The sequence below is a fragment of the Parambassis ranga genome, chromosome 2, assembly GCF_900634625.1.
Source record: "Parambassis ranga chromosome 2, fParRan2.1, whole genome shotgun sequence".
NCBI lineage: Eukaryota > Metazoa > Chordata > Actinopteri > Ambassidae > Parambassis > Parambassis ranga.
The window spans coordinates 38,219,836-38,245,424 of record NC_041023.1 but is presented as its reverse complement, the minus strand read 5'-3'; the positions used below and the strand labels follow the sequence as shown (position 1 = coordinate 38,245,424).

The 25,589-nt window shown below is 42.3% G+C and overlaps 3 protein-coding genes across 8 annotated transcripts; all 3 read left to right on the top strand.

Annotated features, from left to right (window-relative positions):
• Positions 1–253: 253 nt before the first annotated feature.
• lancl1 (LanC antibiotic synthetase component C-like 1 (bacterial)) lies at positions 254–3,408 on the top strand. Of its 3 annotated transcripts, none has more exons than XM_028430210.1 (10): positions 254–306; positions 596–720; positions 786–903; positions 1,013–1,223; positions 1,353–1,500; positions 1,571–1,717; positions 1,797–1,979; positions 2,044–2,220; positions 2,744–2,816; positions 3,049–3,406. In XM_028430210.1, exons 2-10 carry the CDS (start codon positions 634–636, stop codon positions 3,123–3,125), a joined length of 1,221 nt encoding a protein of 406 aa, XP_028286011.1. In that variant the 5' UTR covers positions 254–306; positions 596–633; the 3' UTR covers positions 3,126–3,406. The 3 variants fall into 3 exon arrangements, with proteins under 3 accessions (XP_028286011.1, XP_028286020.1, XP_028286030.1); XM_028430219.1 differs by having other exon boundaries at positions 259–306; positions 618–720; XM_028430229.1 differs by lacking the exons at positions 254–306; positions 596–720 and having other exon boundaries at positions 990–1,223; positions 3,049–3,408.
• Positions 3,409–5,148: 1,740 nt separating this feature from the next.
• On the top strand, positions 5,149–7,125 carry mylz3 (myosin, light polypeptide 3, skeletal muscle). Its single transcript, XM_028430243.1, has 6 exons — positions 5,149–5,260; positions 5,428–5,476; positions 5,920–6,063; positions 6,147–6,317; positions 6,416–6,493; positions 6,567–7,125. Exons 1-6 carry the CDS (start codon positions 5,258–5,260, stop codon positions 6,593–6,595), a joined length of 474 nt encoding a protein of 157 aa, XP_028286044.1. The 5' UTR covers positions 5,149–5,257; the 3' UTR covers positions 6,596–7,125.
• A 663-nt stretch (positions 7,126–7,788) lies between these two features.
• Positions 7,789–25,010, top strand: LOC114432635 (cyclin-Y-like protein 1). 4 transcript variants are annotated; one of them, XR_003670293.1, is made up of 14 exons: positions 7,789–8,534; positions 8,608–8,682; positions 8,795–8,829; positions 9,661–9,761; positions 9,832–9,867; positions 9,949–10,000; positions 10,078–10,197; positions 10,265–10,431; positions 10,499–10,661; positions 10,745–10,893; positions 11,228–11,285; positions 11,411–11,560; positions 11,807–11,872; positions 24,932–25,010. XR_003670293.1 is itself a non-coding variant. In XM_028400773.1 (11 exons), the coding sequence occupies exons 2-11, from the start codon at positions 8,375–8,377 to the stop codon at positions 10,859–10,861; spliced, it is 1,026 nt and encodes a 341-aa protein (XP_028256574.1). In that variant the 5' UTR covers positions 7,791–7,879; positions 8,286–8,374; the 3' UTR covers positions 10,862–11,139. The 4 variants fall into 4 exon arrangements, 2 of the variants coding, with proteins under 2 accessions (XP_028256573.1, XP_028256574.1); XR_003670292.1 differs by lacking the exon at positions 24,932–25,010 and adding an exon at positions 15,450–15,651; XM_028400773.1 differs by lacking the exons at positions 11,228–11,285; positions 11,411–11,560; positions 11,807–11,872; positions 24,932–25,010 and having other exon boundaries at positions 7,791–7,879; positions 8,286–8,534; positions 10,745–11,139.
• The last annotated feature ends 579 nt before the right edge of the window (positions 25,011–25,589 follow it).

Below are 25,589 nucleotides of genomic sequence, written 5' to 3'. Positions count from 1 at the left end.
GGCCTCCACTTGCCTGTATGACCTCCCTACAACACCTGGGCATGCTCCTGATGAGGCGGTGGATGTCTGGACACAGTGTATATGTAGCATATGTTATTTTAACTCTATTTTATATATATATATATATATATAAAATTAGTAAGTATGTTGCTTTTATCTATCCTATTTTTGTATATTTGCATTTGTTAGTGTTGTGAGACGCAGTACCACTTCCTGACCAGCAGGTGTCAGTAGCGTGACTGTTGATTCCATTGCTGTCCGGAAACCGTGAAGAAGAGTGAGCATCAACAGTGCAGCACTGCAGAGGTACTTGTCTTTTATCGTTATTAGGCTGTAGAAATATTATCTGCGTAGCATAGATATGACGCAGATGTAAATCATAATATAAGGTATTGCAGTTTTAGGACATTATTTGCACTATCGGGAGTTAGCCGCTAGCTGTTGCTACGCAGTTAGTGTGTGTGGGTGTGTAGCCCTGCAGAGCATGCTTGCTACGTTATGTGGTTTAATATTATGTATGTGTTAGTTAGAAGATAGACCGTTCACTATTTTTAGCCTTCACTCGCCTCTTCTTCGTGTCCTAATTTCTCTGCAGATAATTTTCTTGTCTGATCCAGAAACAGCGTTGAGAAAATGGACACGAGAGCTTTGAGGAATCCATATCACGACTATGATGGCAGTCCTGCGTCCACACAGGCGCTGTTCGACTCTCAGGGAAAGGTAATACTTGTTAAAAATCTGCGTGTTTTGCTTCCAGCATATTGTTTACGTTTCTTTACCTTCAGCTCACTGCGGAGTTTGCACAGCGCCTGAGCAGCAAAATCAGCGAGCTGCTAGCTGTCATGGAAAATGGGCTAAAGTCTGCTGATCCAAGAGATTGCACTACATATACTGGATGGACAGGTAGTATAGATATTCATTATTTATTACATATTCATTACATGTAATATTGTGGACCTTTGCTAAATTTCAACTATCTGCTACAACAGCATGCACCTGTGTTCCCACACAGGCATTGCTTTGCTCTACCTGCATCTCCACAGCATCTTTAGGGACTCCTCCCTACTGCAGAAAGCTTTAGAGCACATCAGCCATGCCCTGAAGTGCCTGACCCGCCGCCATGATGTCACCTTCCTGTGCGGAGATGCCGGGCCGCTGGCCGTGGCCGCTGTGGTCTACTACCGCCTTCAGAGGATGCAGGAGGCTGACGAGTGCCTCGGCAGGTCTGAATGTTGCATCCAGTCTTCTATTACTGTGTTTAATTTCCTGCTTAATGGTCTGGATCCTGGTTAATTAGCTGAGGTTGCATTTATGGGACAATTAATTGCACTTATGGATCTCTCACCTCCCAGACTGCTGCAGTATCACCAGACGGTGGTGAACGGTTCAGGCGGCCTGCCGGATGAGCTGCTGTATGGGAGGATGGGCTACCTCTACTCCCTCGTTTTCATCAACCAGCAGCTCGGACAGGACAGGATCCCGCTGCAGTACATCCAGCAGGTGTTTTTTTTTTTCAGTAACCACAGAATAAGAAGATATCAGTTTATTGATGGTGCATTTCCTCCTTCAGATTAGTGAGTGTGTGCTGGCGTCAGGTGAGCACCTCAGCAGGAAGTTCCGGGTCCAGAACCACAGCCCACTGATGTATGAGTGGTACCAGGAGCAGTATGTGGGTGCCGCCCACGGCCTGGCCGGCATCTACTACTTCCTCATGCAGGTTTTAGATCTTATCTAGCTAAACTAGTTCAAAATGTCACATTTTTGGGGGACTGCTAATCAATTTTCCATCTTCACAGCCAGGCTTCGTGTCAGCAGTGGAGCATGTGCACCGTTTGGTGAAGCCCAGCGTCGACCACGTCTGCCGCCTCAGGTTCCCCTCAGGGAACTACCCCCCCTGCATCGGGGATGATCGAGACCTTCTGGTGCACTGGTGCCACGGATCCCCAGGCGTCGTCTACATGCTTCTGCAGGCCTACAAGGTTCATATCTAGCCTCACTTTAACATAGCGATGCCTCGTGGTGACATCTTGAATTCTCTCCCAGGCTTTCGGCATTCCTCAGTACCTGGAGTACGCCCTGCAGTGTGGGGAGGTGGTGTGGCGATGGGGCCTGCTAAAGAAAGGCTACGGGTTGTGCCATGGAGCAGCGGGGAACGCCTACACCTTCCTGGCTTTGTACCGGCAGACGCAGGATCCGAAGCACCTTTACAGAGCCTGCATGGTGAGTTAATAATGTGATCATTCACTGGAGCCATCAAACATCTGCAAATAATAATTGAAGCACTCTTGCAGTGCATCCATCATAATTAGTGTCCAAAGACTTAATTAAGTTGTCTGCAGTTTCTTATCAGACTGGCAGGAAGTAAGATTTTTAAAGGTTTGATTGGAAAGTTTGCAGCCTGAGGTAGCAGAAATATTCCCATCTAGAAGGAAAGTCATATCAAACTCAAAGCAGCAGCCATTCACGGCACAGATGGCCACCTGCCAGCCTTACAAATTCACTCTGGAAACGGCTGGGCCTTTTATGTTTATTGACAAAAGGCCATCTGTGGCCTCTGTTTGGACACACTCCAGGTGGCCCAATGTGTACTTTCATTAGTATGGATGGAAATAGAGCGTTCAGATGTGTTGTAGTTATATTGTGATACCTAGACAGATTTCTAGGATTTCACAGACAGTCCTCCTGCTAACTGTCCTCCTGAGACTATACTATTACTGTGGTGACACCGTGTGTCTCTCTGCAGTTTGCAGACTGGTGCATGAACTACGGCAGACATGGATGCAGGACACCTGACACTCCATTCTCTCTGTTTGAAGGTAATATCCTCAGCTGAAAAAATATCAATTATAAGTTATTATTAGACATTTCTAGCTTTTATTATCATTATTTTTTAATATTTTCTTACCATTATTTTTTTATTGTTGTTATTTTTAATGTTTGTTTTTTGTATAAGCAGTATAAACAGTGCTGTATAATTATATTTCTATATTTTTCAAGCAGATCTAATGTAGCAGCAGAAATAAACAATCTCTCCCTTCCCATTCACAGGCATGGCCGGCACCATCTACTTCCTGGCTGACCTGCTGCAGCCGGCAGCAGCTAGGTTCCCGGCCTTCGAGGTGTAGACAGTGTCCACAGTTAGCGCTACACTGCATATCACATGACCACAGCCATCCTGCTTTCTGCTTGCACTGTGGGATGTTAATCGCAACACATAACAAAACAGGAAGAATTTGACATTAACAGGGACTAATCGTTAAAATGAGCTGTTTATTTCTGTTGTAAAAATGTATGTTTTACTATTTTTTTTGTTTTTTAGATAACACAACATAACCATGCAAGCTGTGTCGTTCTGTCCTTTGCACTGTCTGAGCAATAAACTTACAGCTGTTGTGCTCTGAAAGTGAAATCTTTTGTAACCACAGGGGGGCACCAGAGAGTCTGAAACTGCATATTCTGAAGTACAGTTGACCCTGAACTTCTGCCAGTTTAAAGGTTTGATTAACTTTTATGCAAATTTAGTGCTATTTAAAATATATATATATGTTATATATATATTGTATATTAGAGGTCATCGGGTTTCAGGCATTTATGATCCAAATATGACATTCAAAAGTGTCTACAACCCTTTGGCCCTTCCTCCACTGGACCCTTGGCTCCTGTAGCCACTTCTCCAAATAAGGCTCACGCAACGCCCTGAAAACCGGAGCAGCGACACAATGCCACTGCTCTTTTTTTTAAGCTGTATAGGCTCATTTATGACTAGTTGAGAGGGTCTCTGAGCACTGTACAGGAGGTGGGTGCAGTCTTAAGACCCACTCACTCAGCAACCCAACACCTCCAACAGGAATGGGAGTAAAAATAGTGCTCATCTGTCCCAGGGCGTGGCCTCTCAGGCACGACTGTCACTCGAGTTTACTCGCTCCTACAAATGTTCCTTCTGATGTGCAACAAGCGGTTGCCTCAGCCACGTCCTTCGGGACAGGTCTCAAAATAAGGCTTATAATTAGGCATTGTCATCATATCATATTTCTAGATGAGGCCCAGCCACAACAGGATTATTGTGCATGGGAAGCATTTAACTGCTGCTTTTCTACATATATTGCTGCTAGGATGACACATGACACACCGCTATTTTTATTAAAATGACCACTATAGCATTATATTGTTTAGGTCTTTCTATAACTCTTAATGTGTACTGTGATATCTGGCACCAACAGAGCAAAGTGGGTTTTCATATAGCCATCAGTACCATGGAGAGCTCTTATTGGAGATGAAACTAATTCACAACCTCAAAGTCATCATGTCAACTGTCATGGCTTTAGTTTATAATGATGCTGGCTTTTATGTTGTTAACGTTTTTTGCTTTAAACCTCAAAGTTCATTAGAAGTTCAGGGAAAATCAAACTCAAATTCTTAAAATCGTCACATTTAAATAGTCATTTAAAGAGTGAATTCATGGGTGATGTTAGAATTTTAATAATTACTGTTTATGATGATGTTGACTATGTTGATGTCAAATTTCATGGCTTTAAACTGCAGTTCTTCTGAAAATTAAAGGAAAAAAATCAGCTCACATTTAATAAAATTGTTGCGCAAAATTCTAAAATCATGATATTTAAAGTATTATTTAGGCAACATAATATTATTTGGCATTAAAATGTAAATAACGGTTTATGTTGGAGTTCACTATCTTGACATCAATTTCTTCACTCTGCTGCTTGTTATTGTCTGAGATCTATGACAATCTCCTTGCTGTTATTTAACCATAAGAGGAGGAGGAGGAGAAGTCTGCCTGTTTAAAAATACCTCCCTGTAAATGATCTCCGTGGTCCTCTGTGGAGAAGTGTGCCACCAGGTCGCTGACTTTTCGGCAATTTATCTCTGCATCAGCTGCACACTTTCTCTTCAAGAAAGACCAACACCTTTTACACCACAGGACAAATATTTCTCTCTGTGTGGGTGAATAAGCTGGCAAAACAGTTGAGAAAATGTTGCGACAAAGAACCTTGACGCTCCAAAAATAGCCTTGTCCCCTTCTAAAGTCTCTGTGGGGCATGCAGCTCTCCTTTCCATTTGCCCTAAGAAAGTTAAAGATGTTCCAACGTGTCATTTGATCCTCCTCATTAGCATACGTGACATCACATGCCCGGGATAAATAAGAGGGGGCTTTGACCATGGCTCAGGACCACTCTGTCTTGGGACTTCAGCTTCTCAACTCCTTTCTTTCCGCTCCTGCAGCTCTTTCTCTCCAAAAATGGTGTGTACAGAGTTGTGTTTTGGACCTGTGGATTTTTTGTTTTCCAAACACTTGGATTTTATTTCCTGAAGAGGAACTTTAAAATTAAAAAGAAAAATCCACATTTGCTGCTGGATTTTCTCACATAAATATCTGTGTTTCTTTGTGTGTGTTTGTCTGTGTGACAGACTGAGGCGGCACCAGCGGCTGCTGAGTTCTCAGCGGACCAGATTGAGGGTAAGTCGCACTAAATTCAGACTCCCTCCCCTTTTTGCTCGACCAGTTGTTGCAGAGAATTTCAGATATTCTCAGCCTTGTCTTGCAGCAGGGAGGGGAGGTGGGGTTAATTAATCCTGCAGGTCAGGAGGCGTCACCTTACACAGCCTCCAAACACCATCCTAAAAAAAAAAAAAAGCGCTGCTCCTTCACATTCTACTCCAAAGTATTGATTACACTGGTGTCAGGGTGTACAGGCAGGAATTTAAAGGGGGGTGGTGGGGGGTTCAGAAGCCATGTGTGAGCATTAATCTGTCAAAAAGGTCACTGGCTGTTTGGATTCATCAGAAATAGCCAACATTTGTTCAGCTGTTACCCTCAATTAGACGAGAACAATGACAAAAGAACGTGGATAGAACAGCGTCCACAATGTCTCTTATGACTTCTCTCTCCTTTGTCTCCAGACTTCAAGGAGGCTTTTGGTCTCTTTGACAGAATTGGTGACAGCCAGGTGGCCTTCAACCAGGTTGCTGACATCATGCGCGCTCTGGGCCAGAACCCCACCAACAAGGACGTTACAAAGATTCTGGGCAACCCAAGTGCTGATGGTAAGACACAACGAAAACCAAAAAACAAAAGCACTACACGTCACTGAGATGGAGGGTGTCAAACATTTGTGTGATCTCGACAGACATGGCCAACAAGAGGCTTAACTTCGAAGCTTTCCTGCCCATGCTGAAGGAGGTCGACTCCCTCCCCAAGGGAACCGTTGACGACTACGTTGAGGGTCTGCGCGTCTTCGACAAGGAGGGCAACGGCACAGTCATGGGCGCTGAGCTGCGCATCGTGCTGTCCACCCTGGGTGAGAGGCCATATATAGACGCACGCAAATTATAGCTTTAGCTTAGCAGTGTGAAAACAGAGATCCCTCTGACATGGATACTTGTGCGCCCCCCACAGGAGAGAAGATGAGCGAGCCTGAGATTGATGCCCTCATGGCCGGCCAGGAGGACGAGAACGGCAGTGTGCACTATGAGGGTAAGATTTCTACTTCTTCTTCTTCTTCTTTCTTTTGCTTCTTCTTGTTTCTGATTGAATTTTCTTCCTCCAGCTTTCGTCAAGCACATCATGTCTGTGTAAGAGGCCGGCAGCAGAAGTGCTGAGGAAACTGTAGCTCGCCTACAGACAGCCAGACGGTGTTCAGGACATCCACACTGTTTCAAAGACCAACAAGGAAAGACAAGGACTATGTACAAGGGATGTTGAAGCAAACCCATCTTGTTTATTTTGTTTTCCTTTCCATCACCTCCCTCTCTGTTGTAGACCCCTAAATCCCCCTCCCACCGACTCCATCACTCGGCCTCTATCCCCTTAACCCACCCCCTCCACCCCACCCAACACACCGGGGCGCGTCTCCACTGCTTTTAGCCTCATGGGGTGAGGAACGGGGGAGAAGGGGTGACCACTCATCAAGTGAGGGTAGATCCCTCCCTTCCCACCGCCACCTCATTCAGTCATGCCACCACTGGCCCAGCAAAATGCCAAAGGTGCTGGAGAATGGTCGTGGATAGACCGCCATATGTTCCCCGCTCCCTCCTTCTCCCCCCTGGAAAGTTTTATTTATTTTCACTCTGTTCATATCAAAATAAACTTTTCCAACGTACATCCCATCTGTTGATCTTTGATCTTTCATTACCCACACAGCACAAGGGATCTTAAATTTAATTCTATAAACATTTAACATGTTCTGTATTGTTTGTGTTGTTAATGAGCAAATTCAAGAAAGCCTGCCTCCTTGTGGTAAGAGGAGGAAAACACTTTCCTGATGTCATTTTTGTTGTTTTATTCAAAAAATAGGTAAATGCACCTTATATAAATAAGCCGTACATGAGGATTATCAATGATACACTTTTAGCCAATCATTTGGCGTCTTCTCTGAAGGTAACTAATGGGAACGCTTGTTTTTGCAAGGGGCGTGTCTGACAGGGTTTTTCTCAACGGCTTTGTAGCGGTGGGGGCGTGGTCTGCAGATGAAGCTGACAGGTCTGCAAAGCTGGTAACACGCAAGGACCGACCTAGTTTCCGGTTTGTTTGCGGTCCAAGCCTTAAAATAAAAGCACGGGCATATTTTTTTATCAATTTCATCTACTTTACGTTACTGTGTAGCGCTACACAGGCACATCTTTAATACACTAACTCAAAATCATGTAACATGTTGCAGTAATACGCTTTGACGGCTCTACTTCAAGTGCACTACAACACCAATTTCTTTTAGTTTGAAAAGCAGCAACCGGAAGTGTGCTCTGAACTTACGTTGTCTTTGACATCCAGGACGCATCTCCAGCTACTGCGACGACATGAGAGCTAACACTGGCTAACACCCGCTTCCCTTCCGTTTCCTGCGCTACCTAAGCTACTTCTGGAGTGGGTGCATTTGTCTTTTTGTCGTGTAGAAACATTGTTTTCAATTTATGGCATCGAAAATGTATTGCTGCTGAAGAAACCGAGGATGAAATGAGGTGCTAGCGTTAGCCGGCTAGCCATGGAGGGAGATAGAGGAGCTTGTGACATTAGGCTCTACTCCGTGAAATGACTTCACGTTTATTATTATTATTGCCAGACGGTGCAAGAGTGTTCACGCATGCCATTGTTCTCTGCGCACCCGCCCTGAATATGTCCTGCACACACCGCAGACATGGCTGTCACTACATGGATCCCACTCTGCTTATCTCTTGTCCATAATAATCTAAACAAAAATCTGTACATCGAGATTTATTTCTAATCTGGTCCCCCCAAATTAGAGTGAAACTAGTTTAAAATTCTTCAATAGTTGCAGAATCCTGCACCCCCTGCAGCCCAGCAGCAGTGTTGTCAGACTAGTTGTATGGGAAACAGCAGCAGGGCTGCTGTAGGTCAGCTATGGGAGGGTCGGTGTCCTGCTGCATCTCTCCTGGAGAGAGTCCCAAGATCCACAGGAGGGAGGTGGAGCTGGAGGAGTGTCCCATCACCACCACGGAGGATGTGAGCGAAGACACAGGGACGTACCTGCAGCACATCAGTGACAGGGAGCTCCCCGATGGTGAGACATGACGAGTTGGACTGCTGTAGCATTTGTATTCAGAGTAATAATGTGTCATTCTCTTATCCTACAGAATTGGCCCAGGAGGCCAACCCATCAGATCATCCCAGAGCCAGCACCCTCTTCCTGAACAAGTCTCAGACAGATGGTCAGTCCTGTGGAGGATGTTTTTCCACTTTATTTTACAAATCATAATCTCAGTGATATAAAAATATAATAATATATATAATATAAATAAGTGTTATTTCTTATTATTGCAGTGCGAGAGAAAAGGAAAAGCAACTACATGAATCATGTAAGTCTCAAAACATATCCACACACTGTTTGGGTCAAATTTTGACCCAATTTGACATTTGACAGCAGTCAAAATATCATATCATAATTTAAATACACAAAAATGTAAGGTGCTACAAAGGTTAGCACACTGAAGCTGTTTCGGGTCAAATTTGACCCGTATGTCTTTAGATGGATTTTAGACCTACCATTGTGTGTCAGTGGTGTTTTTTATCTTGAAACTGTGAAACTGCACAGGATGTGTATGTGTTTATTTTTAATGAGACAGTGGTACCAAGAGTTTAAGTGTTACCTTGACACTGTCACGAGAACTGTCTGTGCCCACACCACGTTCTCCCAGGTTCCTGCAGAGACATGCATGCATGAAGGGGCAGAGTGGGGGGGGGGTGACATCATGACCCACAAGGGGACAGAAGAGAAGGAGATGGCAACTTCTGCCATGTAAAGTAGGACTGCAGACAGGGACAACTGTAGGAAATGTAAAAACATGTTCAGGTTTCACATACGTAAAGTTTCCTAACACTGCTTTATATGCAGCCAATGTTTGCAGAAGTTAAGCTTGGTTATATTATATTATAAATTCCAACAGTTCCAGAATGTTCATGCTATTTTCAAATTCACTAAAGTACATTTAAATCATTATGGTTTTCATGTTTGAATGTCTTATGTATAACAGGACATAATACACTCTCCCTGCAAGGATTAATTAGACATTTATTTGTGACATATGCTGTTTAGACATTCTGAATAGATCTGTAGTTCAATTCTGGTAGACACATACTATAAAAGCATAAACTATAAACACTATGTAAGGGTTAAATGTCTCTATCAGACATCTCCAGGGCTCCTGACAAAAAAGTACAGCTCCTGCTCAACGATATTCATCGACGATAGCACAGTCAGTCAACCCAACTTGAAGAGCACCATCAAATGGTAAGTGACGACACTGTTATCTGAATATGTGCGAATTCTAAAGTAAGGTTTGTGTTTCTGTGTATTGCAGTGTTGCATTGGCCATATACTATCACATTAAAAATAGGTAGGAGCATCTTTTCTTCTCCTCAGATGTCAAGTTTTTCATTGAAAAACAGAGATAATCATACTCTTGTCGCACTTGCAGGGATTCAAACCGCTCGCTGGATATATTCGATGAAAAGAAGCACCCTCTAACGGTGAGTTGTGTTGTGTGAATGATGCTACAACATTTTTATACGCTGATGGACAAATAATTGCCAAATTTGCCCAACAGCGTGAGAAGGTTCCAGATGATTATGCAGTAGTCGACCCTGAGCACAAACTTATCTACCGCTTCATCCGAACGCTCTTCAGCTCTGCACAGCTCACTGCAGAGTGCGCTATTGTCACTCTGGTGAGTACGAACAATGATGAGAGACGTTTTATCTCTATTTGGGTAACTATTTTATATCCTGCCTTAGGTGTACCTGGAGAGGCTGCTGACATACGCCGAGATGGACATCTGTCCTTGCAACTGGAAGCGCATCGTCCTTGGCGCCATCTTGCTGGCCTCCAAGGTGTGGGATGACCAGGCCGTGTGGAATGTCGACTACTGCCAGATCCTCAAAGACATCACCGTGGAGGACATGTGAGTATCAAGGCTCGGTTGCTCAATGAAAAAAAAACAACAGTTCTGTAACTTGTTGTTTTTTCAGGAATGAGATGGAGCGTCACTTCCTGGAGCTGCTCCAGTTCAACATCAACGTCCCAGCCAGTGTCTACGCCAAGTATTACTTCGACCTGCGCTCTCTGGCCGACGACAACAACCTCAGCTTCCCCCTGGAGCCACTTAGCAACAAGCGGGCCCAGAAACTGGAGGCGAGTCCACATCCAGGCCTTCATGTATGCATCTGCTAGCAATCAGTGATCAGAGGTGAAAGTTGTCTGTTTTCTCTCTCCAGGCCATCTCCAGGCTGTGTGAGGACAAGTACAAGGACCTGAGCAAATCCAACATGAGGAGGTCCATCAGCGCCGACAACCTAATCGGCGTCAGGAAATCCAAGGCCGTGCTGTCGTAGTCATCCATTTTTATGTGAAAAAAGACCAGAAGGTTACCATACATCACTCAAATGTCTTTATTTACATGGAACTTGAGCTGTTATTTGCCGTCAAAGCATGGTCACATGGTGAATTTTTAAGATGTGGAAGGAATCAGCATGAGGACATCCTCTTCCATCCTGTGTCCCCCTCCCAGGCTTGTCTCGAACTACCCTGTGGTGTAGTTCTGCACAAAGACTTTGTTTTGCTTACTATGTAGGCTGTGAAATGTATCAGACTTTTATTTAACTCAAATAAATTTCATGCGCTGTTTAAAGTGGAGGCTGCTTCTGTGTGTGTGATTTAAACATTATGTTTTTAGTGGTGGCCTTTGTTCTCCTCTGCAGGGTTGTACAACAGGTGCCGGCTATCCACTACGGGTCCCCACAAGACCTGCAGACACGTGTGAGTGTTCAGATAATTAACACCATTAACTCTCTCTCTTTATTCACCCTTCACTGGCAAGTTCTTAAATAAAAACCTTTTAAGTTTATTTCTCATTATAATGAAAAAGATTATTTGTGCCATAGTTGATAGAAACATAACTAGGGTGGAACGGATGAAGCTGCTTGGAGGAGCAAACTTTGAACAAAACGTCTTCAAGAACACTCCAGTCTAGTGGCCTTGCTTCACCCCTGTGACTTCATGAACATGAATCGTGGTTACAATGCATGCTGGAGGTACAGTACTTGACAAAATTGCAACAGAAGAGCACATATAATGTGAACAACTGCTTTTAGGGCTAGTTATTCATTTTTAATAAATGGTACAGTGTTAATAATAATAATGTGCGGATCGCCAGCCTTTTGAGAAAGACTCCATCATAGCTGCACTTTAAATGAAAGGCATAATTCAGAGCTTATGATTGGCTGTTTTTATTACAAATATAATATCAGAATCTGTAAAATTCACATTTTCTTTTTCAGTATGTGATAGAGCTGACCTATGTAATGGAAGGAATCAAGCTGGATGAGCATAACAGGCTTTTATAGGTAAGGTTTTTTTTTTGTAAATTTGATAGATTTTGTGACTATCATTCTACTTTATAGCCATTTTTTATTAGGGATGTCCCGATCCGATCACGTAATCGGAAATCGGGCCCGATTACGTGATTTCAGACTCGATCGGAATCGGATGTTACCTCCCGATCAGGACTCGGATATATATTTATTAGGGCTCTCAAAGTTAACGCCTTCTGTGCAGGGTGGCTCTGTGTCCTGTAGCGTAGGGGTATGACTAGGCCTGTCGCGATAAACAATAAATCAATTAATTGCACGATAAGTTAAGTTTTTCGGCCGCGATAAATTACATTTGTATGCTGGTTTGTTTTCCTCTCTTTCTCTCTCTCTCTCCCTCTCGCTGCCAAAGAGACTGGATGACAAAAGGCGTCACTCCGGTGCGTCGTAGCGTATAAAGGCCGTCGGACTTTATATGGCCCGCGGCTTCTGTCTTAAAATGTGTCAAATCAACAGGTAGTTTTTATTTTTTTAACTCATTGTGTAACGTTTACGGGATGTTCTGAGCAGACCACGGTCAGCTCGCTGTCTGCGTCGCCACGGTGCGTCACAGCGCTGCAGGGCTTGGACGTTACAGCAACACAGAGAGCTGTGAAACTGCTCAACACCGTTTCAACACTTTGCCACAATTCACCACAGCACTAAACATGCTCGTGTATTGAACCTGCTATCAGAGAGAGTCCGCGTTGTACGAGTGAAGTTCTCTGCCTTCTCACTGGCGACACTCGCTGCAGCGCCACCCATTCTAGTTCTCTTGCCCAGTCCTCTTGTGCCATCTCTGCTATCAGTTTCTATGTGTTTCTGTCTACATGGTGGCGTTTGTAAAATTCACTGCAGCGGCCTGATGCGCATACACACATGCAAACGCAAACGCGTGCGCACACAAGCACATGTGCATACAGGTGAGCCCACTCCCAGAGAGTGCGTGTTGTTTGGCTCTGTTGCTCATGACGTGCTAGTTGGTTTGACTTAACTCCATTGACTATGCTTAGATAAGCTATGGTAATAGGCCTACCACTACTCATAATAATAATAATACTAACATTAATATTAATATCATTAATAATAACAATAATGTTGATGATTGAGGGCCTTTCCAGTGTTAAATGTTCTTTAGAAATGAAAGTTTATTGATCTTTGAAAGGGTGTACTTGCATTGTATGTCGTTATCATTATATTAGTTGAACATAGTCTCAAAACGACAATATTATCGAATATCGCAATAATTTCTCTTGGCAATTAATCACCCAGCAAAATCTGTTATCATGACAGGCCTAGGTATGACAGTTGCTTTTGGTGCGAGGTCTCGATGAGCTGCTGCGTGTCTTTATAGAGAATCTTGAAAGTATCGGATCGGGACTCGGTATCGGCAGATACTCAAAATCAAATGACTCGGACTCAAAGGCAAAAAAACCTGATCGGGACATCCCTAATTTTTATGCAGCTGAATGCTTCTCTAAGGCCCCAAAGTTATATATACTAATACCTATAGAATTAATTTCAGAAAGCCAGCAGCCTGTTTGTATGGTTCTGCTTGATAACTTAAAAAATGCTAACCATAAAACATGATTTTAAATTATTTTAGGTGTTTTTAATGTTGGTGCAGACTAATCTCACCAGCATGAATTTATTAGGTGTTTATTAGGTAATCAACCAATCACATGGCAGCACCTCATTTGTAAATGAAAAGGCACGCAGTGAGTGTACAGTATGTGGACAGAGGGGCTCTGTTGCAGCATGTAACACATCTGACCTGACTGCAGGTGTGAGATTAGTGTGTATGTATATGGGTCCTGTTGGTATCACACTGACAGGGGATGGAGACTGAAGGTGTCTTGTTGCGCTGTGCTTTTATAATTCAATTTTCAATTCAATTCAGTTTTATTTATATAGCACCTTTTACAATCAACATTGTCTCTAGGTGCTTTGGAGATATCTAGGCAGGACAGAGAGGATGAAATAGAGAGAGAGAGAGACATACATTACAGAGAACGGTAATTGTAGTGCTGAAAAACTATGTATTATTTTATTTTTATTAGTATTGTATTTATTTGTTTGTTTTTAAGCTTATATGTTTTTTTTAAGTTAAATATACCAGCACCACATAGAATGACATAGGCAGGTGTTGACAGTAGACACTGGATTTGTCAGAGGCTGGATGCAGTCCAGCATGTTGATGGAGGGAGAGAGACCTGCAGAAAGATACAGAGAGGGAGAGAGAGAGAGAGAGAGAGAGAGACCCAAATGAGGGTAATGTCCCTGTACCCCTAATCTCATGTTCTAATCTGTGTAATAAATTGCAGTGATCTTCAGTGTCAAAGGCAGCACTGAGGTCCAGTAGAACAACATGTCCACGGAGGTCATTAGTAACTTTAACCAGTACTGTTTCTGTGCTGTGGTGGGCTCTACATAACCTGTTGATCTGATCTAAGATCATTTGAATCTCCAATCAGAGGAACTACTTCCTTGAGGAGTTTAGGAAACAATACTGGAGGTCAGCTCAGGGAGGTCTAGGGGCAAGAAGCTGTCCAGAGGTGGGATTAGGACTAAAAGAGGTTTCTAAAGATGGCAGTATATTAAGATCTTGATTGATTTTCATCTCTAATATTGATTTCATTGACCTGGCTACAGTGTTAAAGAGAAAGTGCAGGTTGTTCTTGTTTTGCCTTTTTATAGTTTATAGTAAACTTTTTTGTTATGTACTGTTAGGTCTGTTAGACTTAGTTCAAAATGTTCTGAAAGGAAAGGGTTTTGAGGGACAACTAAAAGGATCTCAGTTTCTAGGCCATAGGTGAGAACCAGATCGATGGTGTGATGTTGACAGTGTGTTGGTTACTTAACCTTCTGAGGAAAACCTATCGAAGAGTGAATGAAAAGGTTCGATGTCCATATCAATGTTGAATTCACCCACTGTACTGACTTGATCTGTATAGTCTGAAAACACAGGGAGAGGCAGATGGAGAGTGAGCAGAGGAAGCTATGCTAACATCAAATTTAGAGGATTGTGGAGTTAACTTTTACTAAAGTGCTTGAACCATCACAGCAACACCAAACACATGTAACACATGAAATCATCCATAGCTATCATGACCCCCTCAGAAACTTTTCAAGAGTTTTAGTTCCGTATGTGTAACCATTTGCAAAATACAGCCCTTTCAAATGTCATTTATTTTTATTTTTGGTTGATTTGCTTTTGCATGTCACTGAACAATTATTGGGCAAGGTAGGTATTTTCTTAATCATAACATATCATGGAGAGGTCATCTAAGGGAGCAGTGCGTCATTAAAGCAGGGCACGGGGTAATCATTTCATTGATGTTGTGTACTAATGTGTGGATGTAAATATGGACCTGGGCATTTTGGTAATTTTTATTTCAGTTTTATTCAACTTGCTGTTGCCAGGGTACTGAAAAGGGTAATTTCCACAATGAAGAGTCTTTTCAGCTCAACTTGAGATTAATTAAGATTCTTAAGGTTAAAAGGTCTCTACACGTAATTCTGTGCTGGTTTTCTTTGCTCCTCCTCTTATCACACTGTCTTTTTCCACCTTCAGGTCAACATCACACACATGCTGTCATCACACAGAACATCTCTGAACTGCTCCACCAGCACTCTCTGGTTTCTGGCCATGCCGACTCAACCTGACACCTGTCCTACCTGAACTATCCCTTCTCAGACACAACTTTCCTGGTGTTTTTCTTGCTATTCCTAGGCGCTGCTCTCTTTTCATTCTCTGCAAATGGATTTCTTTTTATCCTGACGTTGTGGTACAAGCTCCTGCTCTGGCAGCCGCAGTACCACCTGATCAGAAACTTGTCAGCTTGCAGTATTGGGATGACCTCCTTCACCACTGCGGTTGCTTTGTCCTCTCTGGTCCAGAAGAATACTCAGATCTACGGATGCTGGTGCATCACACAGTTCTGCATCCTCTGCTCCTTTTTCCTTGCATCCCAGATGACTTCGGCTTTGATGGCTGTAGAACGCTACATTTTTATCTGCCATGGCATTCACTACCTTAGATTGATCAATAATCACAACATCTACGTGAGCGTCAGTGTGACTTGGCTGCTGAGCGGGGCCATGAGCACTTATGCCGGGTTGGTGCTCAGCCAGATGGAGTTTGACTACCAGCAGCCAACTATTGGTCTCGTGTGTGAGGCCGTCTCCCTTAAAGAGCACCTCCCATTCACCACAAAGGAGGACCTGCTGGTGTTTGGGCCCCCATCTGTAATATGTCTTTGCATACTGACCATTTGCTACTGCTATGGGTATGTGTATCGGGCTGCACTCACAGTGAACACGATCTTGAAGTCCAGCAACCACCGAGCCAGATGCACCATAGGACTCTACTTTTTATTGTTGTTGCTCCAGCTGTCATCAATCATATTTCTTATCATCTTTACCATGATGGTGAAGAGAGAAGCCCTCTGCAACGTGACCACCTCCATGGTGGTGCCTCTTATAATCATAATTCCCTTGTGTATCAATCCTTTCCTCGCCGCCAGGAATCCACAAATCAGTTATCTCCTCTTTTCTGCATCCAGTCAGAGGAGACGGGCTAAAGAAGTGGTAAAGATGGAGGTGTTTCAGGAGAGCAGGGATGATGTTTGTGTTGAAGAGAGCAGCATTCAGGAGGAGGTTTGTTCTCCAAATTCAGAATAACTCGACAAAAAACAACACGAATGTGTTTTTATTGTGTCATTTTGACTTTATCTAATGGTGTTCTGAAGCTGAATCATTTCTGTTACAACTTCTGTATTTGTACAGTCCTTATTTATTTATTTATTATTTGTCTCATTTGTTGAACTTGTTTGCTGACTTTAAATAGCATATTTATTGGATTTCTTTATTGGAGTTCTTTGCAAGAACAAATTAAATCTCAAAATTAAAAAAAATCTTTATCAGAAATCTGAGTTTAGATTTAGGATTTGGGGGAAAAAATAGTCTAAATGATCAGAATTTAAAGTCAGAATTGTACATTTAATCTAAATGAGCTATATATTTTATATAAATATTACAAAAATACATTTAATTTGTAGTAATTTAATGTAATCCCCAATTTAATGTATTCATTGGAAAAAGTTATATATCCCATTGCTTATTTTGCTGTTTCAGGTCCCCCATTAAAATTCACCCCCTCTTGTATTATATCTAACTTATTGTCTGCAGAGGCAGCTGAATGATACTATCACACTGTATTAAAAAAAACGAAAAAATAATTACATAGAGCATAAATGAATTGAGGAAAGACTGCAATCACTTAAAAATAACAAATTCTACATTGAATCTTTGTGGCATGTGTGATACGTCTCTCCATTTTAATGGTTGGTTTTTACTCTAGATATAATTAGTGTCCGTGCAATTATCACAAAATTGCTTTTCTGGCACATGCTGATTCTGACATATGTAAACAAAGACAACAGGCTTTTACGAACAAGAAAGAATAGGTTGGAAAACAATTACTATTGTTGTACACTGTCTATACCTTACAGTGCTATATATCTCAGCACTGTAAGGTTTCTGAGTGGAGATCTATCAATCACAGATCAATCACAAAAATATCTTCTTACAAAGCTGTATTTATATCCAAAAGTTAAGAATTTAGGATTAAGAGGAGTTTAGGATTATGTCATGATATCTGTTAAAATTGTGATGTAAAGCTGCAGAATGTGTTTGGTGCTTAACTTAATCAGCCAATCACGTGGCATGGCTTTGCTTTTTTTTTTTTGCATTAATGATCAGTTTGGAGACTTGTAGGACCCATATATGACCACAGAGGGGCAGTGCTGCAGCATGTAAGACATCTGACCTGACTGCAGGTGTGAGATTAGTCTGTTTGTGTTAATGCGACATCCTCCTGAGCTTTGGTGCAGCTTGTATCATTGCAGGACTGTAGGATAGAGGGCTCTTTCTTCCTCTGTTTGGTTTGTCAAATCTCCATCCTCATATCTGTGAGTGTCACACAGAAAGGGTGTGTGTGTATGTGTGTGCCTTGGTGTGTGTCCTGTCAGGATCACAGCACCAGCACAGCTTCATTAATCTCTCAGCATCATGGGACTTGTCTGAACTCTAAAAGAGGGCTGCAGAGAACACGGCACCCCCCCCCCCCCCCCCCCCCCCCCCCGGGGGAGTCACTCCGTTTACCCTCCATGCGCTCGGGTCACTCTTCACATCACACACTATTCAATGTCAAACTGCTGCCCTGTGTGTCCGTGCATGAAGGGGTGAATGTTAGACTGTGTTTCCAGCTGCTGTATGTGGGTCAAACTGAATGAGTTGCATTATTTCTTCAAACAGCAAAACTGTACCATATAAATATTTATCTGCCATCAATAATGCATAGTAAAGCATATATACTGATTAAATTACAAAACACGCTGCTATAAATATCTTATAAGGAAACACATAAAACAGGTTTCAATTTTCAAGACAGTGCCTAAAACAGTTACAGCAGTTAATCCAGTGGCCACTTGGGGATGGCTCTAAAATTAAATCCCACAGGTGTTTTGTTAAAATGTCAACAGCAGAAATTTTTTAATTCAAAGGAACAAAGCTGATCAAAACTGCAGTTCCTTAAATGACCATTCAAGGGTAGCTCCAAAATTGAGTCCCATAGTCATTCATATTAAACTGTCAGCAGTAGAAATGTATATGTAAAGCTAAAAAAATGTTTTAGCAATCAAACATATATAAATAAATTAAAATAACATAAGAAAGAAAGAAAGAAAATCTGCAGTTCCTTAAATGGCCACTTGGTGGTTGGTCCAAAATTGTTTCTATCCTGATAGACTTCCACATAAAAATATCCAATTTTACAGCAGAAAATGTATTTTCCCATATTTTAATTAAATTTAAGTGGCCAGATAAAAAAAAAAACTACCATATCCACAACCATTGCGGAGAGATTGTTGAACTTTATATGCATATCTAATTCAAAGTCATGTGGTTTCTGCAAATCAAAATAAAATCATGTTTTTATTTGATCCAAACTCCTACTGCTTCGTGGCACAGCTTCCATTTCTGTTTGCCACCTCACCGATGCTCCTGCTGCTGAACTGGCACAGAAACAGCAGCCTCCAGTTTGTCTTTCCTTTAATGAGCCCGGCGTACGATTTGAAACCTTGTTCTGCGCCCCTGGCTCCTGGCATCGCAGCTAAACCAGACGTCAGGCAGATGCCAAAAGACGGCTGCACTTCGACCTTTAAAGGGAGGAAAGCTGCGCTGCGGGGTTAACATATAAGGACACAGAATGATGAGTGGAGCTGCGATTGAAAATGTTATCCGTTGCTGAGCTGCTGTGCTGATGGCGGCCCGGTTCACTACAAAAACTGCTCATCTGCATACATGTTTTCATTTGCACAGCAAATGAGAAAACGGCTGGTGATATTCTCCCGTGAGCTGAAGGCATCTGATTTTGTCCTCCTTATTTTGGTGCAGCTAACATACAGGATGCACCCTGTCATGTGCATTTATAGCTTCATATTGCAGACTGCCATTTTATCTTGTATGTCTTGTTGTATAAACCAGTTTCCACCAAACTTTAACTGTCAGACAGATGGACTCACATTTGTCTCTAGAATACTCTGGTATACAGAGGAATTCATGGTCCACTTAATGACTGCAAGGTGTCCAGGTCCTGTGGATGCAAAAAGAAAAAAAAGCCTGTATCATCTGTCCTCCACTGCCATGTTTGACAATGGGTATGAGGTGCTGTTTGGTTTTTAGCAGACATAGTTTGGTCTTATTGTTTCACAAATGTTGTGGCTCGCTCAGATCTAGTTTTGTGAACCTGTGAGCCGGTGTTGTGCCAAAAAGTGATCGTCTGCCAAAAACTGAGCCTTAAAGCCCTTTTGCCAAATGTCTGTAGCTTGCGCTACGGCTGTGTGGTCTCATCCATACTGTTTCAGTGCACAAATACTTGTAACTTCATCTCCACAAAATACTTTGTGAAATGGTAGAATTTGTGAAATGGAAATGGTCACGAGTGTGCAGGAAATGATGATATTTGCTCATGTCGTTATGAATAAAGGTGAAATTTATTGTGGTTGGTCTTTCCTTGATTTAAATATATTTCATTTTATAATAGAAATGTCATTAAAAAGCCAGTACACAATGTAAAGTGTTTCTGAGGTTAGTCTTGTCTCCAAATGACTTGAATAAATAGCCATTGTCTTTGCCCGTATTTGGATTTAACATGAATTAAGAATTCCCAGGTGGCCCTATTTGTGTCGTTACTATAGTGACCTGTGCAACTACATTAGGTTACAGGCACAAATACACAAATTTAGACTAAATTTCCAGATGATTTTATTTTATTATTCAATATTAAATTGCTCTAAATAAAGTTTAAAGTGCTTCTAGGAGGTCAGTGGTAGCTTGTGGGAAAACCCTTTCACTGACTGCAGAACCGCACAAAAGCCTCACTGGATCTTTTGTTGACCTTCATGATCAAGTAACTGTACAACAGCCTGATTCCTCAGCCAAGAGACTGTAATAAAGCTAATGGAGCAAAAAAGAGAGAGACCCGGGGGGGGGCACAGGGATGCGTATGTCCCTATTGCGAGGCTGCATGTATGTAACGTCTCATCATCCCAGTGTGCCTATTTTTCCTCTGTTCCTCTCCCACTCTCTCCTCTTTCATGTCTGCTTAATCCTCTTTTGTATGACTCCTTCATACACTCTGCCTTTTAATCGGGATAATTAGGTTCTCCCTCTCCTGCACCAAGAGGACTGCGTGAAACAGCGCCTCTATTATTGGAAGATAATCATCTAAAAAAAATTTTACGACTGCGGTGAAGGTTGAAGATAAGTGAAAGAGGGGTTTATGGGCCGTGATGCTTTAGATTGTGGAGAGTGGTAGGATTTGCCTCATGTTGACACAGAAATGATGTTTTTTTGCAGTCTAAGCAACAAAATCTGCCCCAAATCAATTTTTTTAAAGCAGCATTTGTTTCTTACATTCACTCATTTTTCTCCATAAAAAACACTTAAAACTGCCATTTTTTGCAGTGCATTGCTGAAGCCTGCACAGCAGCAGCAGTAACAGTTAACAGGATTAAGCATGGCTTACATAAACATCTCCCATAGCAACCATGCACCAGCACAAGGAGAAAGAGCCACAAACATCTCCATCACTGCGGTCAGCTGTTTACATGTACTGAAAATGTGTCCAAATAGTGTGCTGCATGTGTTTGTATTAGCACAAGTGTGTGTTTGTGCGACGATTGCTTTGTGGCCTGCCAGTGTTGTGACAGTTTGGCAGCGATGCCCGAAGTTGTGTCCCATTGGATATACTAGGCCTTTAGAATGGTTCATTTCCCATAATTCCCTCAGGAGAGACACATTGCTCACCGCCTCTCACAGCTCTGAAGGAGAGTCGAGGTCTCTCTTGCTGTTTGCATCCAGATCTTGCAAACATTTTCTGCACATGACAGGGTTTGGCTTTAATATGTGCAGACTGACTCACAAAATAAAAACACATTTACCCTTGTACTCCTGGCCACTCAGTTTGGAACTGAAGGGAAGGCTGATTGGCCAAAAGCCCGGTGAATAATAAACGTGTTGTCAGGCATGAATGATGTAGTCCATGTCACCTTGTTGTGCAGTGAATTGGGAGCCCTCTGGCTTGGCATTTTAATTTGGAAAATACCAAATTGTAGTGGATCAGAAGCTGTCCTTGGTCGGTCAAATTCCTTATTATTAAATTTGATTTTTTTTCTGCATTTTTTTCTTATGCAATTTGTAATTTTTGTCAGATTTGCTGCTTTTGTCACATACATTTGGTGGATGATTTTTAATATTACCTGTTGTTTCCTCCACAATGTAAACCAAGTGGTTCCTAGTCTGGATGTAGTTGTCTCAGGTGCATGCTAAATGCATGAATTGACAGTGGAACATTGCCCCTGGGATGATAACAAGTCCTGGAAAAAGGTCTTTGTCATTTTCAGTGGACCTTTAACAGCATTTCTCCTTTATTTTCCTTAATTGTCTGCCTTCATCCACCTCCAGTTTCAGCTGCGATGTGACCTCCCTCCTCCTCCTCTCTGTCTCTGTTTTTGTCTGCTTCGCTCAGTCCTTTCCCCGTTCCTCCCTTTCTTCTCCCTGCCTCTAAGCTGAGATAAGGAGATTTAGAAGGAAGGGAGCTGCTCCACTGCCTGACAGGCAGGAAGTGTTTTGCCTTTTTTTTCAGATTTTTGTGAAGAAGAGGCAGACTGACTTCAGTGTTTCTCATCCTACATTTATTCTGATTTCCATCACGGTGACAAATCATGCAGACTGTGGCCTTCATGTAGTCGATCTCCACCTCTAAGTCCCATTAAGTCGACTCCACATTGGTTCAGACAGATCTCTGCATCTCCCTGCTGCTCAGTAATTGTTGGGATTACAGCGTTTTGCTGTGAAAGGCTTTAAGTGTGTGTCCATTCATTCCATTGCCATGCAGCAGACAGCTCAATGTATTTATCCACCTCTGCATGAGGTCAGTTACAATATGGCTATAAGCAACTGTCTGTAATGCAGAAAATTAAAGATGAAGTAATCTAAGCTTTGCAAATGTGAAGACTGGTAGAACATTTGACCTTCCAATGGTCCTTGAATGCACCATGCAACCAAGTCTTGAAAGTATGTTGTAATTATTTTTCAGGTTTGGACTGTTTGTCGTGAAGATTGGCTACATTAATGGAAGGTCAGGGAGAAATGCTGCCTTCTCCTTACAGGCATGTTGTGCAGTTATCCAGGAGACAGTTGATGTCCTCTCCCTGTGGTTTTATGGTTATTCCTTCTCATCTGTATCCTCAGCACTGCAAATTGCCTGCTATCCTGATATCACACTGCTGAGTCTTTCTTTCCGGATGAACTGGATTGCGCTGAATTGTCACTTTGCCTTACAGTAGGATACGGCCTCTGCAGTCTGTATTTCAAACCCAAGGCTGTGATTGGTGATAAATGTGCATAATTAGACTGAGTAAAGGCTTCGTATCGATTTCTTTGCACATTTAGGAATTAAGGGGTTTGCAAATACCTAACACAGCAGCCAGGATGGGGGGGGGGGAATTTAAAGCAGAAATTTCTTCATGTGATTACTTCCTTTGTCCTGTGCCAGTCAGAAGAAAATCAATCACAGCTTAAATGTGTCTCTGACATTGTTGTTTCCGTGCTATTTGTCATTGAACGCCACATTCACCTTGAAAAGTCTCCCCTGGCACCGGCGTGTTTGTCGACCACGAGGGGGTCTTTAACCTACATAGGTAGCAACATTAGCGGGGCTAAAAGCACGCCACAACCCCACTGGAAAACAGCCAAGTCAGCAGCAGGACGTGAGCTATGAGTTAGATGTTCGGACATAAGGGTTGAAGGAGAGGGGGGCGGGTGGTTTGGATAGCTTCCCCCCGGGCTTTTTCTAAAGCTTGTTCCAAATGAAAATAGCTACAGTACTGTATCCTCCTGCTGCGGTGCAGGCACACACATCTTGTGATGGCCAGAAGGAGGACAATAAGAGCTGGATTTTTAGATCACGCAGCAGAAACAGCGCAGTGACATTGACAGATGTTGTTTCTTTGCACATTTATGTCTGTTTTATTGCTTCGCTCGGGGGACAGTGCAGTTGTTGGGTGGTAATTTCCTCTTACGTAGAACTTCTGAAGAAGTTTAATAATCTGCGTTTTTATTATGTATCAAGTGAAAAGAAGAATCCACTTTTCCCTGTGAAGGTGAAAACTGCACAGTGTGGGTGATTTAAAGAGCGCACAGAGAGCGCAGGGTCGATTCTCATTTGGCCCCCTGACTGCAGCTGACTGTGACGATAACGGTGCTGTTGAGTTCCATTACACTACTGTCATCTGGCTGATACCTGATTGTAGCTTATCAGGGACGTTTGTATCGCTGATTATTGTCTGTGGCTGGACCACAGCCATGTACGACAGTAAAGCAGGCAGTCGTCCATGTAGAATCTGATAATTACATGTGTGTTATACTCAAATTTAAGGGAACAAACTCACAAAAAAACTTGGTTTATTGGCTAATATGTTAATGATCATTGAAAATATAAATGACATGAAACCACGTGAGAGGTTTAGAGGGGGAAATAAACAACATAAGTGAAGTTGTTAACAACTCATACGCCCATTTATACAGATGGATGCTTTATCCCCATCTCCGTCACCATTGTAGCCCAGAAAATGGAAGAAAATGTTTGAGATGTAGATCTTAAATTTGTCATTTTAGCATCCTTGACCTATTCTGTTGTCCCAGATTTCACTGATTACTCTTAGTAGCTCTTTAAAAACACGCAGCTGTGAGTACAAATTGATCACGTTGTTGCAAAATGTCCTGAGAGAGTGCACATACACTTCTCTGTCAATAGCTTCATCATCACCACTTCGCTCCAGTCTCTTCCACTCCCATGGGGCCAGAAGAAAGGTTGGAAGTGTGTGTGTATTGGGGGAGGGGAGCAGACGTTTCTAGATAACTGAGTTTCCCTTGGCAGCGGGCCCCAGAAGTGTCACCCCTCATAGACCTCCGCTCTAAGCGCATCCAAGTGCTTCTTCCTTGTCCCTGCACATAAGTCGCGCCTGCTAAAGATGAATGTGTCACCTGAAGGCGGAACGGCCTCTTCTGAGCGCCATGTTTAAATCTTAACTAAATGTTTACAATGATAATGGTGTCATGGAGGAATCACTGATCAAAGCACCTTAGCTTAATAGACTGAGTCATTGATCACAGGCCATGAGGGTGACCTCTGTCTCTGCAGTGCTTTTTTTCTCTATTAGATGTGATGAAGAGAAATGGAAGTGTCGTCATTTTTGCGTAGTGTTAAACAAAGCCACAAGAGGATGTGTATCAGTGATTTAGAATGCTTAAAAAGTGAGTGAATTAGCATGAAAATCTGGAGAGGAGTGAGTGTGTGTGTGTTGGTGAATGATGAGGTGTGTGATGGGACCTAATCTGCTGTCTGCTCAGTGCAGTGCTCGCTCTGTGCTCTGAATGTGAATAGGATGCTGGTGCAGAAAACTAACCTCCCTCTGTCTCCTGCTTCAGTTGCAGCTCGGTCCGACGTCACAGCGAGCCGGCAAAATCTGAAGGTGAGACGCTTTTTATTCATTTTGACTGACGGGACAAGCATCATGACTGTATGCTAAGCTAGCAACAGCCTGCATCCTCTCATGCAGTCATGTATCTTAAAGTATGACATTTTAAGAAACACTTAGCTTAACTAGCGCTGTTTGTTTCTTACCAATGTGCTATTTTCACAATATCCAAGTTACTTTCACCTTACAAGACCCTTATCAAAGTGTTACTCTCTTCATATGTAGATGTTGTTTTCACCTTATCAAAGTGTTACTCTCTTTATATGTAGATGTTGTTTTCACCGTATCAAAGTTACTCTCTTCATATGTAGATGTTTTCACCTTATCAAAGTGTTACTCTCTTTATATGTAGATGTTGTTTTCACCTTATCAAAGTTACTCTCTTTATATGTAGATGTTGTTTTCACCTATTCAAAGTGTTAATCTCTTCATATGTAGATGTTGTTTTCACCTTATCACAGTGTTACTCTCTTTATATGTAGATGTTGTTTTCACCTTATCAAAGTGTCACTTTCACTGTATGAAAATGTTGATTTTGTTGTAACAATATGCTACTTTCACCTTACAAAAGCATCACACTTGCTTAGTGAAAGTGTTACTTTTGTTGT

Excerpts from the sequence above, each read along its gene's own strand:
- LOC114432635 (XM_028400772.1), top strand. The coding sequence starts at position 8,375 with ATGGGAGGGTCGGTGTCCTGCTGCATCTCTCCTGGAGAGAGTCCCAAG. Across the intron at positions 8,683-8,794 it reads GAACAAGTCTCAGACAGATG|TGCGAGAGAAAAGGAAAAGC; the intron begins GTCAGTCCTGTG and ends TTATTATTGCAG. Across the intron at positions 10,432-10,498 it reads GACATCACCGTGGAGGACAT|GAATGAGATGGAGCGTCACT; the intron begins GTGAGTATCAAG and ends TTGTTTTTTCAG.
- lancl1 (XM_028430210.1), top strand. The coding sequence starts at position 634 with ATGGACACGAGAGCTTTGAGGAATCCATATCACGACTATGATGGCAGT. Across the intron at positions 721-785 it reads TGTTCGACTCTCAGGGAAAG|CTCACTGCGGAGTTTGCACA; the intron begins GTAATACTTGTT and ends CTTTACCTTCAG. Across the intron at positions 1,501-1,570 it reads CGCTGCAGTACATCCAGCAG|ATTAGTGAGTGTGTGCTGGC; the intron begins GTGTTTTTTTTT and ends TTCCTCCTTCAG.
- mylz3 (XM_028430243.1), top strand. Across the intron at positions 5,477-5,919 it reads CTCAGCGGACCAGATTGAGG|ACTTCAAGGAGGCTTTTGGT; the intron begins GTAAGTCGCACT and ends CTTTGTCTCCAG. Across the intron at positions 6,064-6,146 it reads GGGCAACCCAAGTGCTGATG|ACATGGCCAACAAGAGGCTT; the intron begins GTAAGACACAAC and ends TGATCTCGACAG.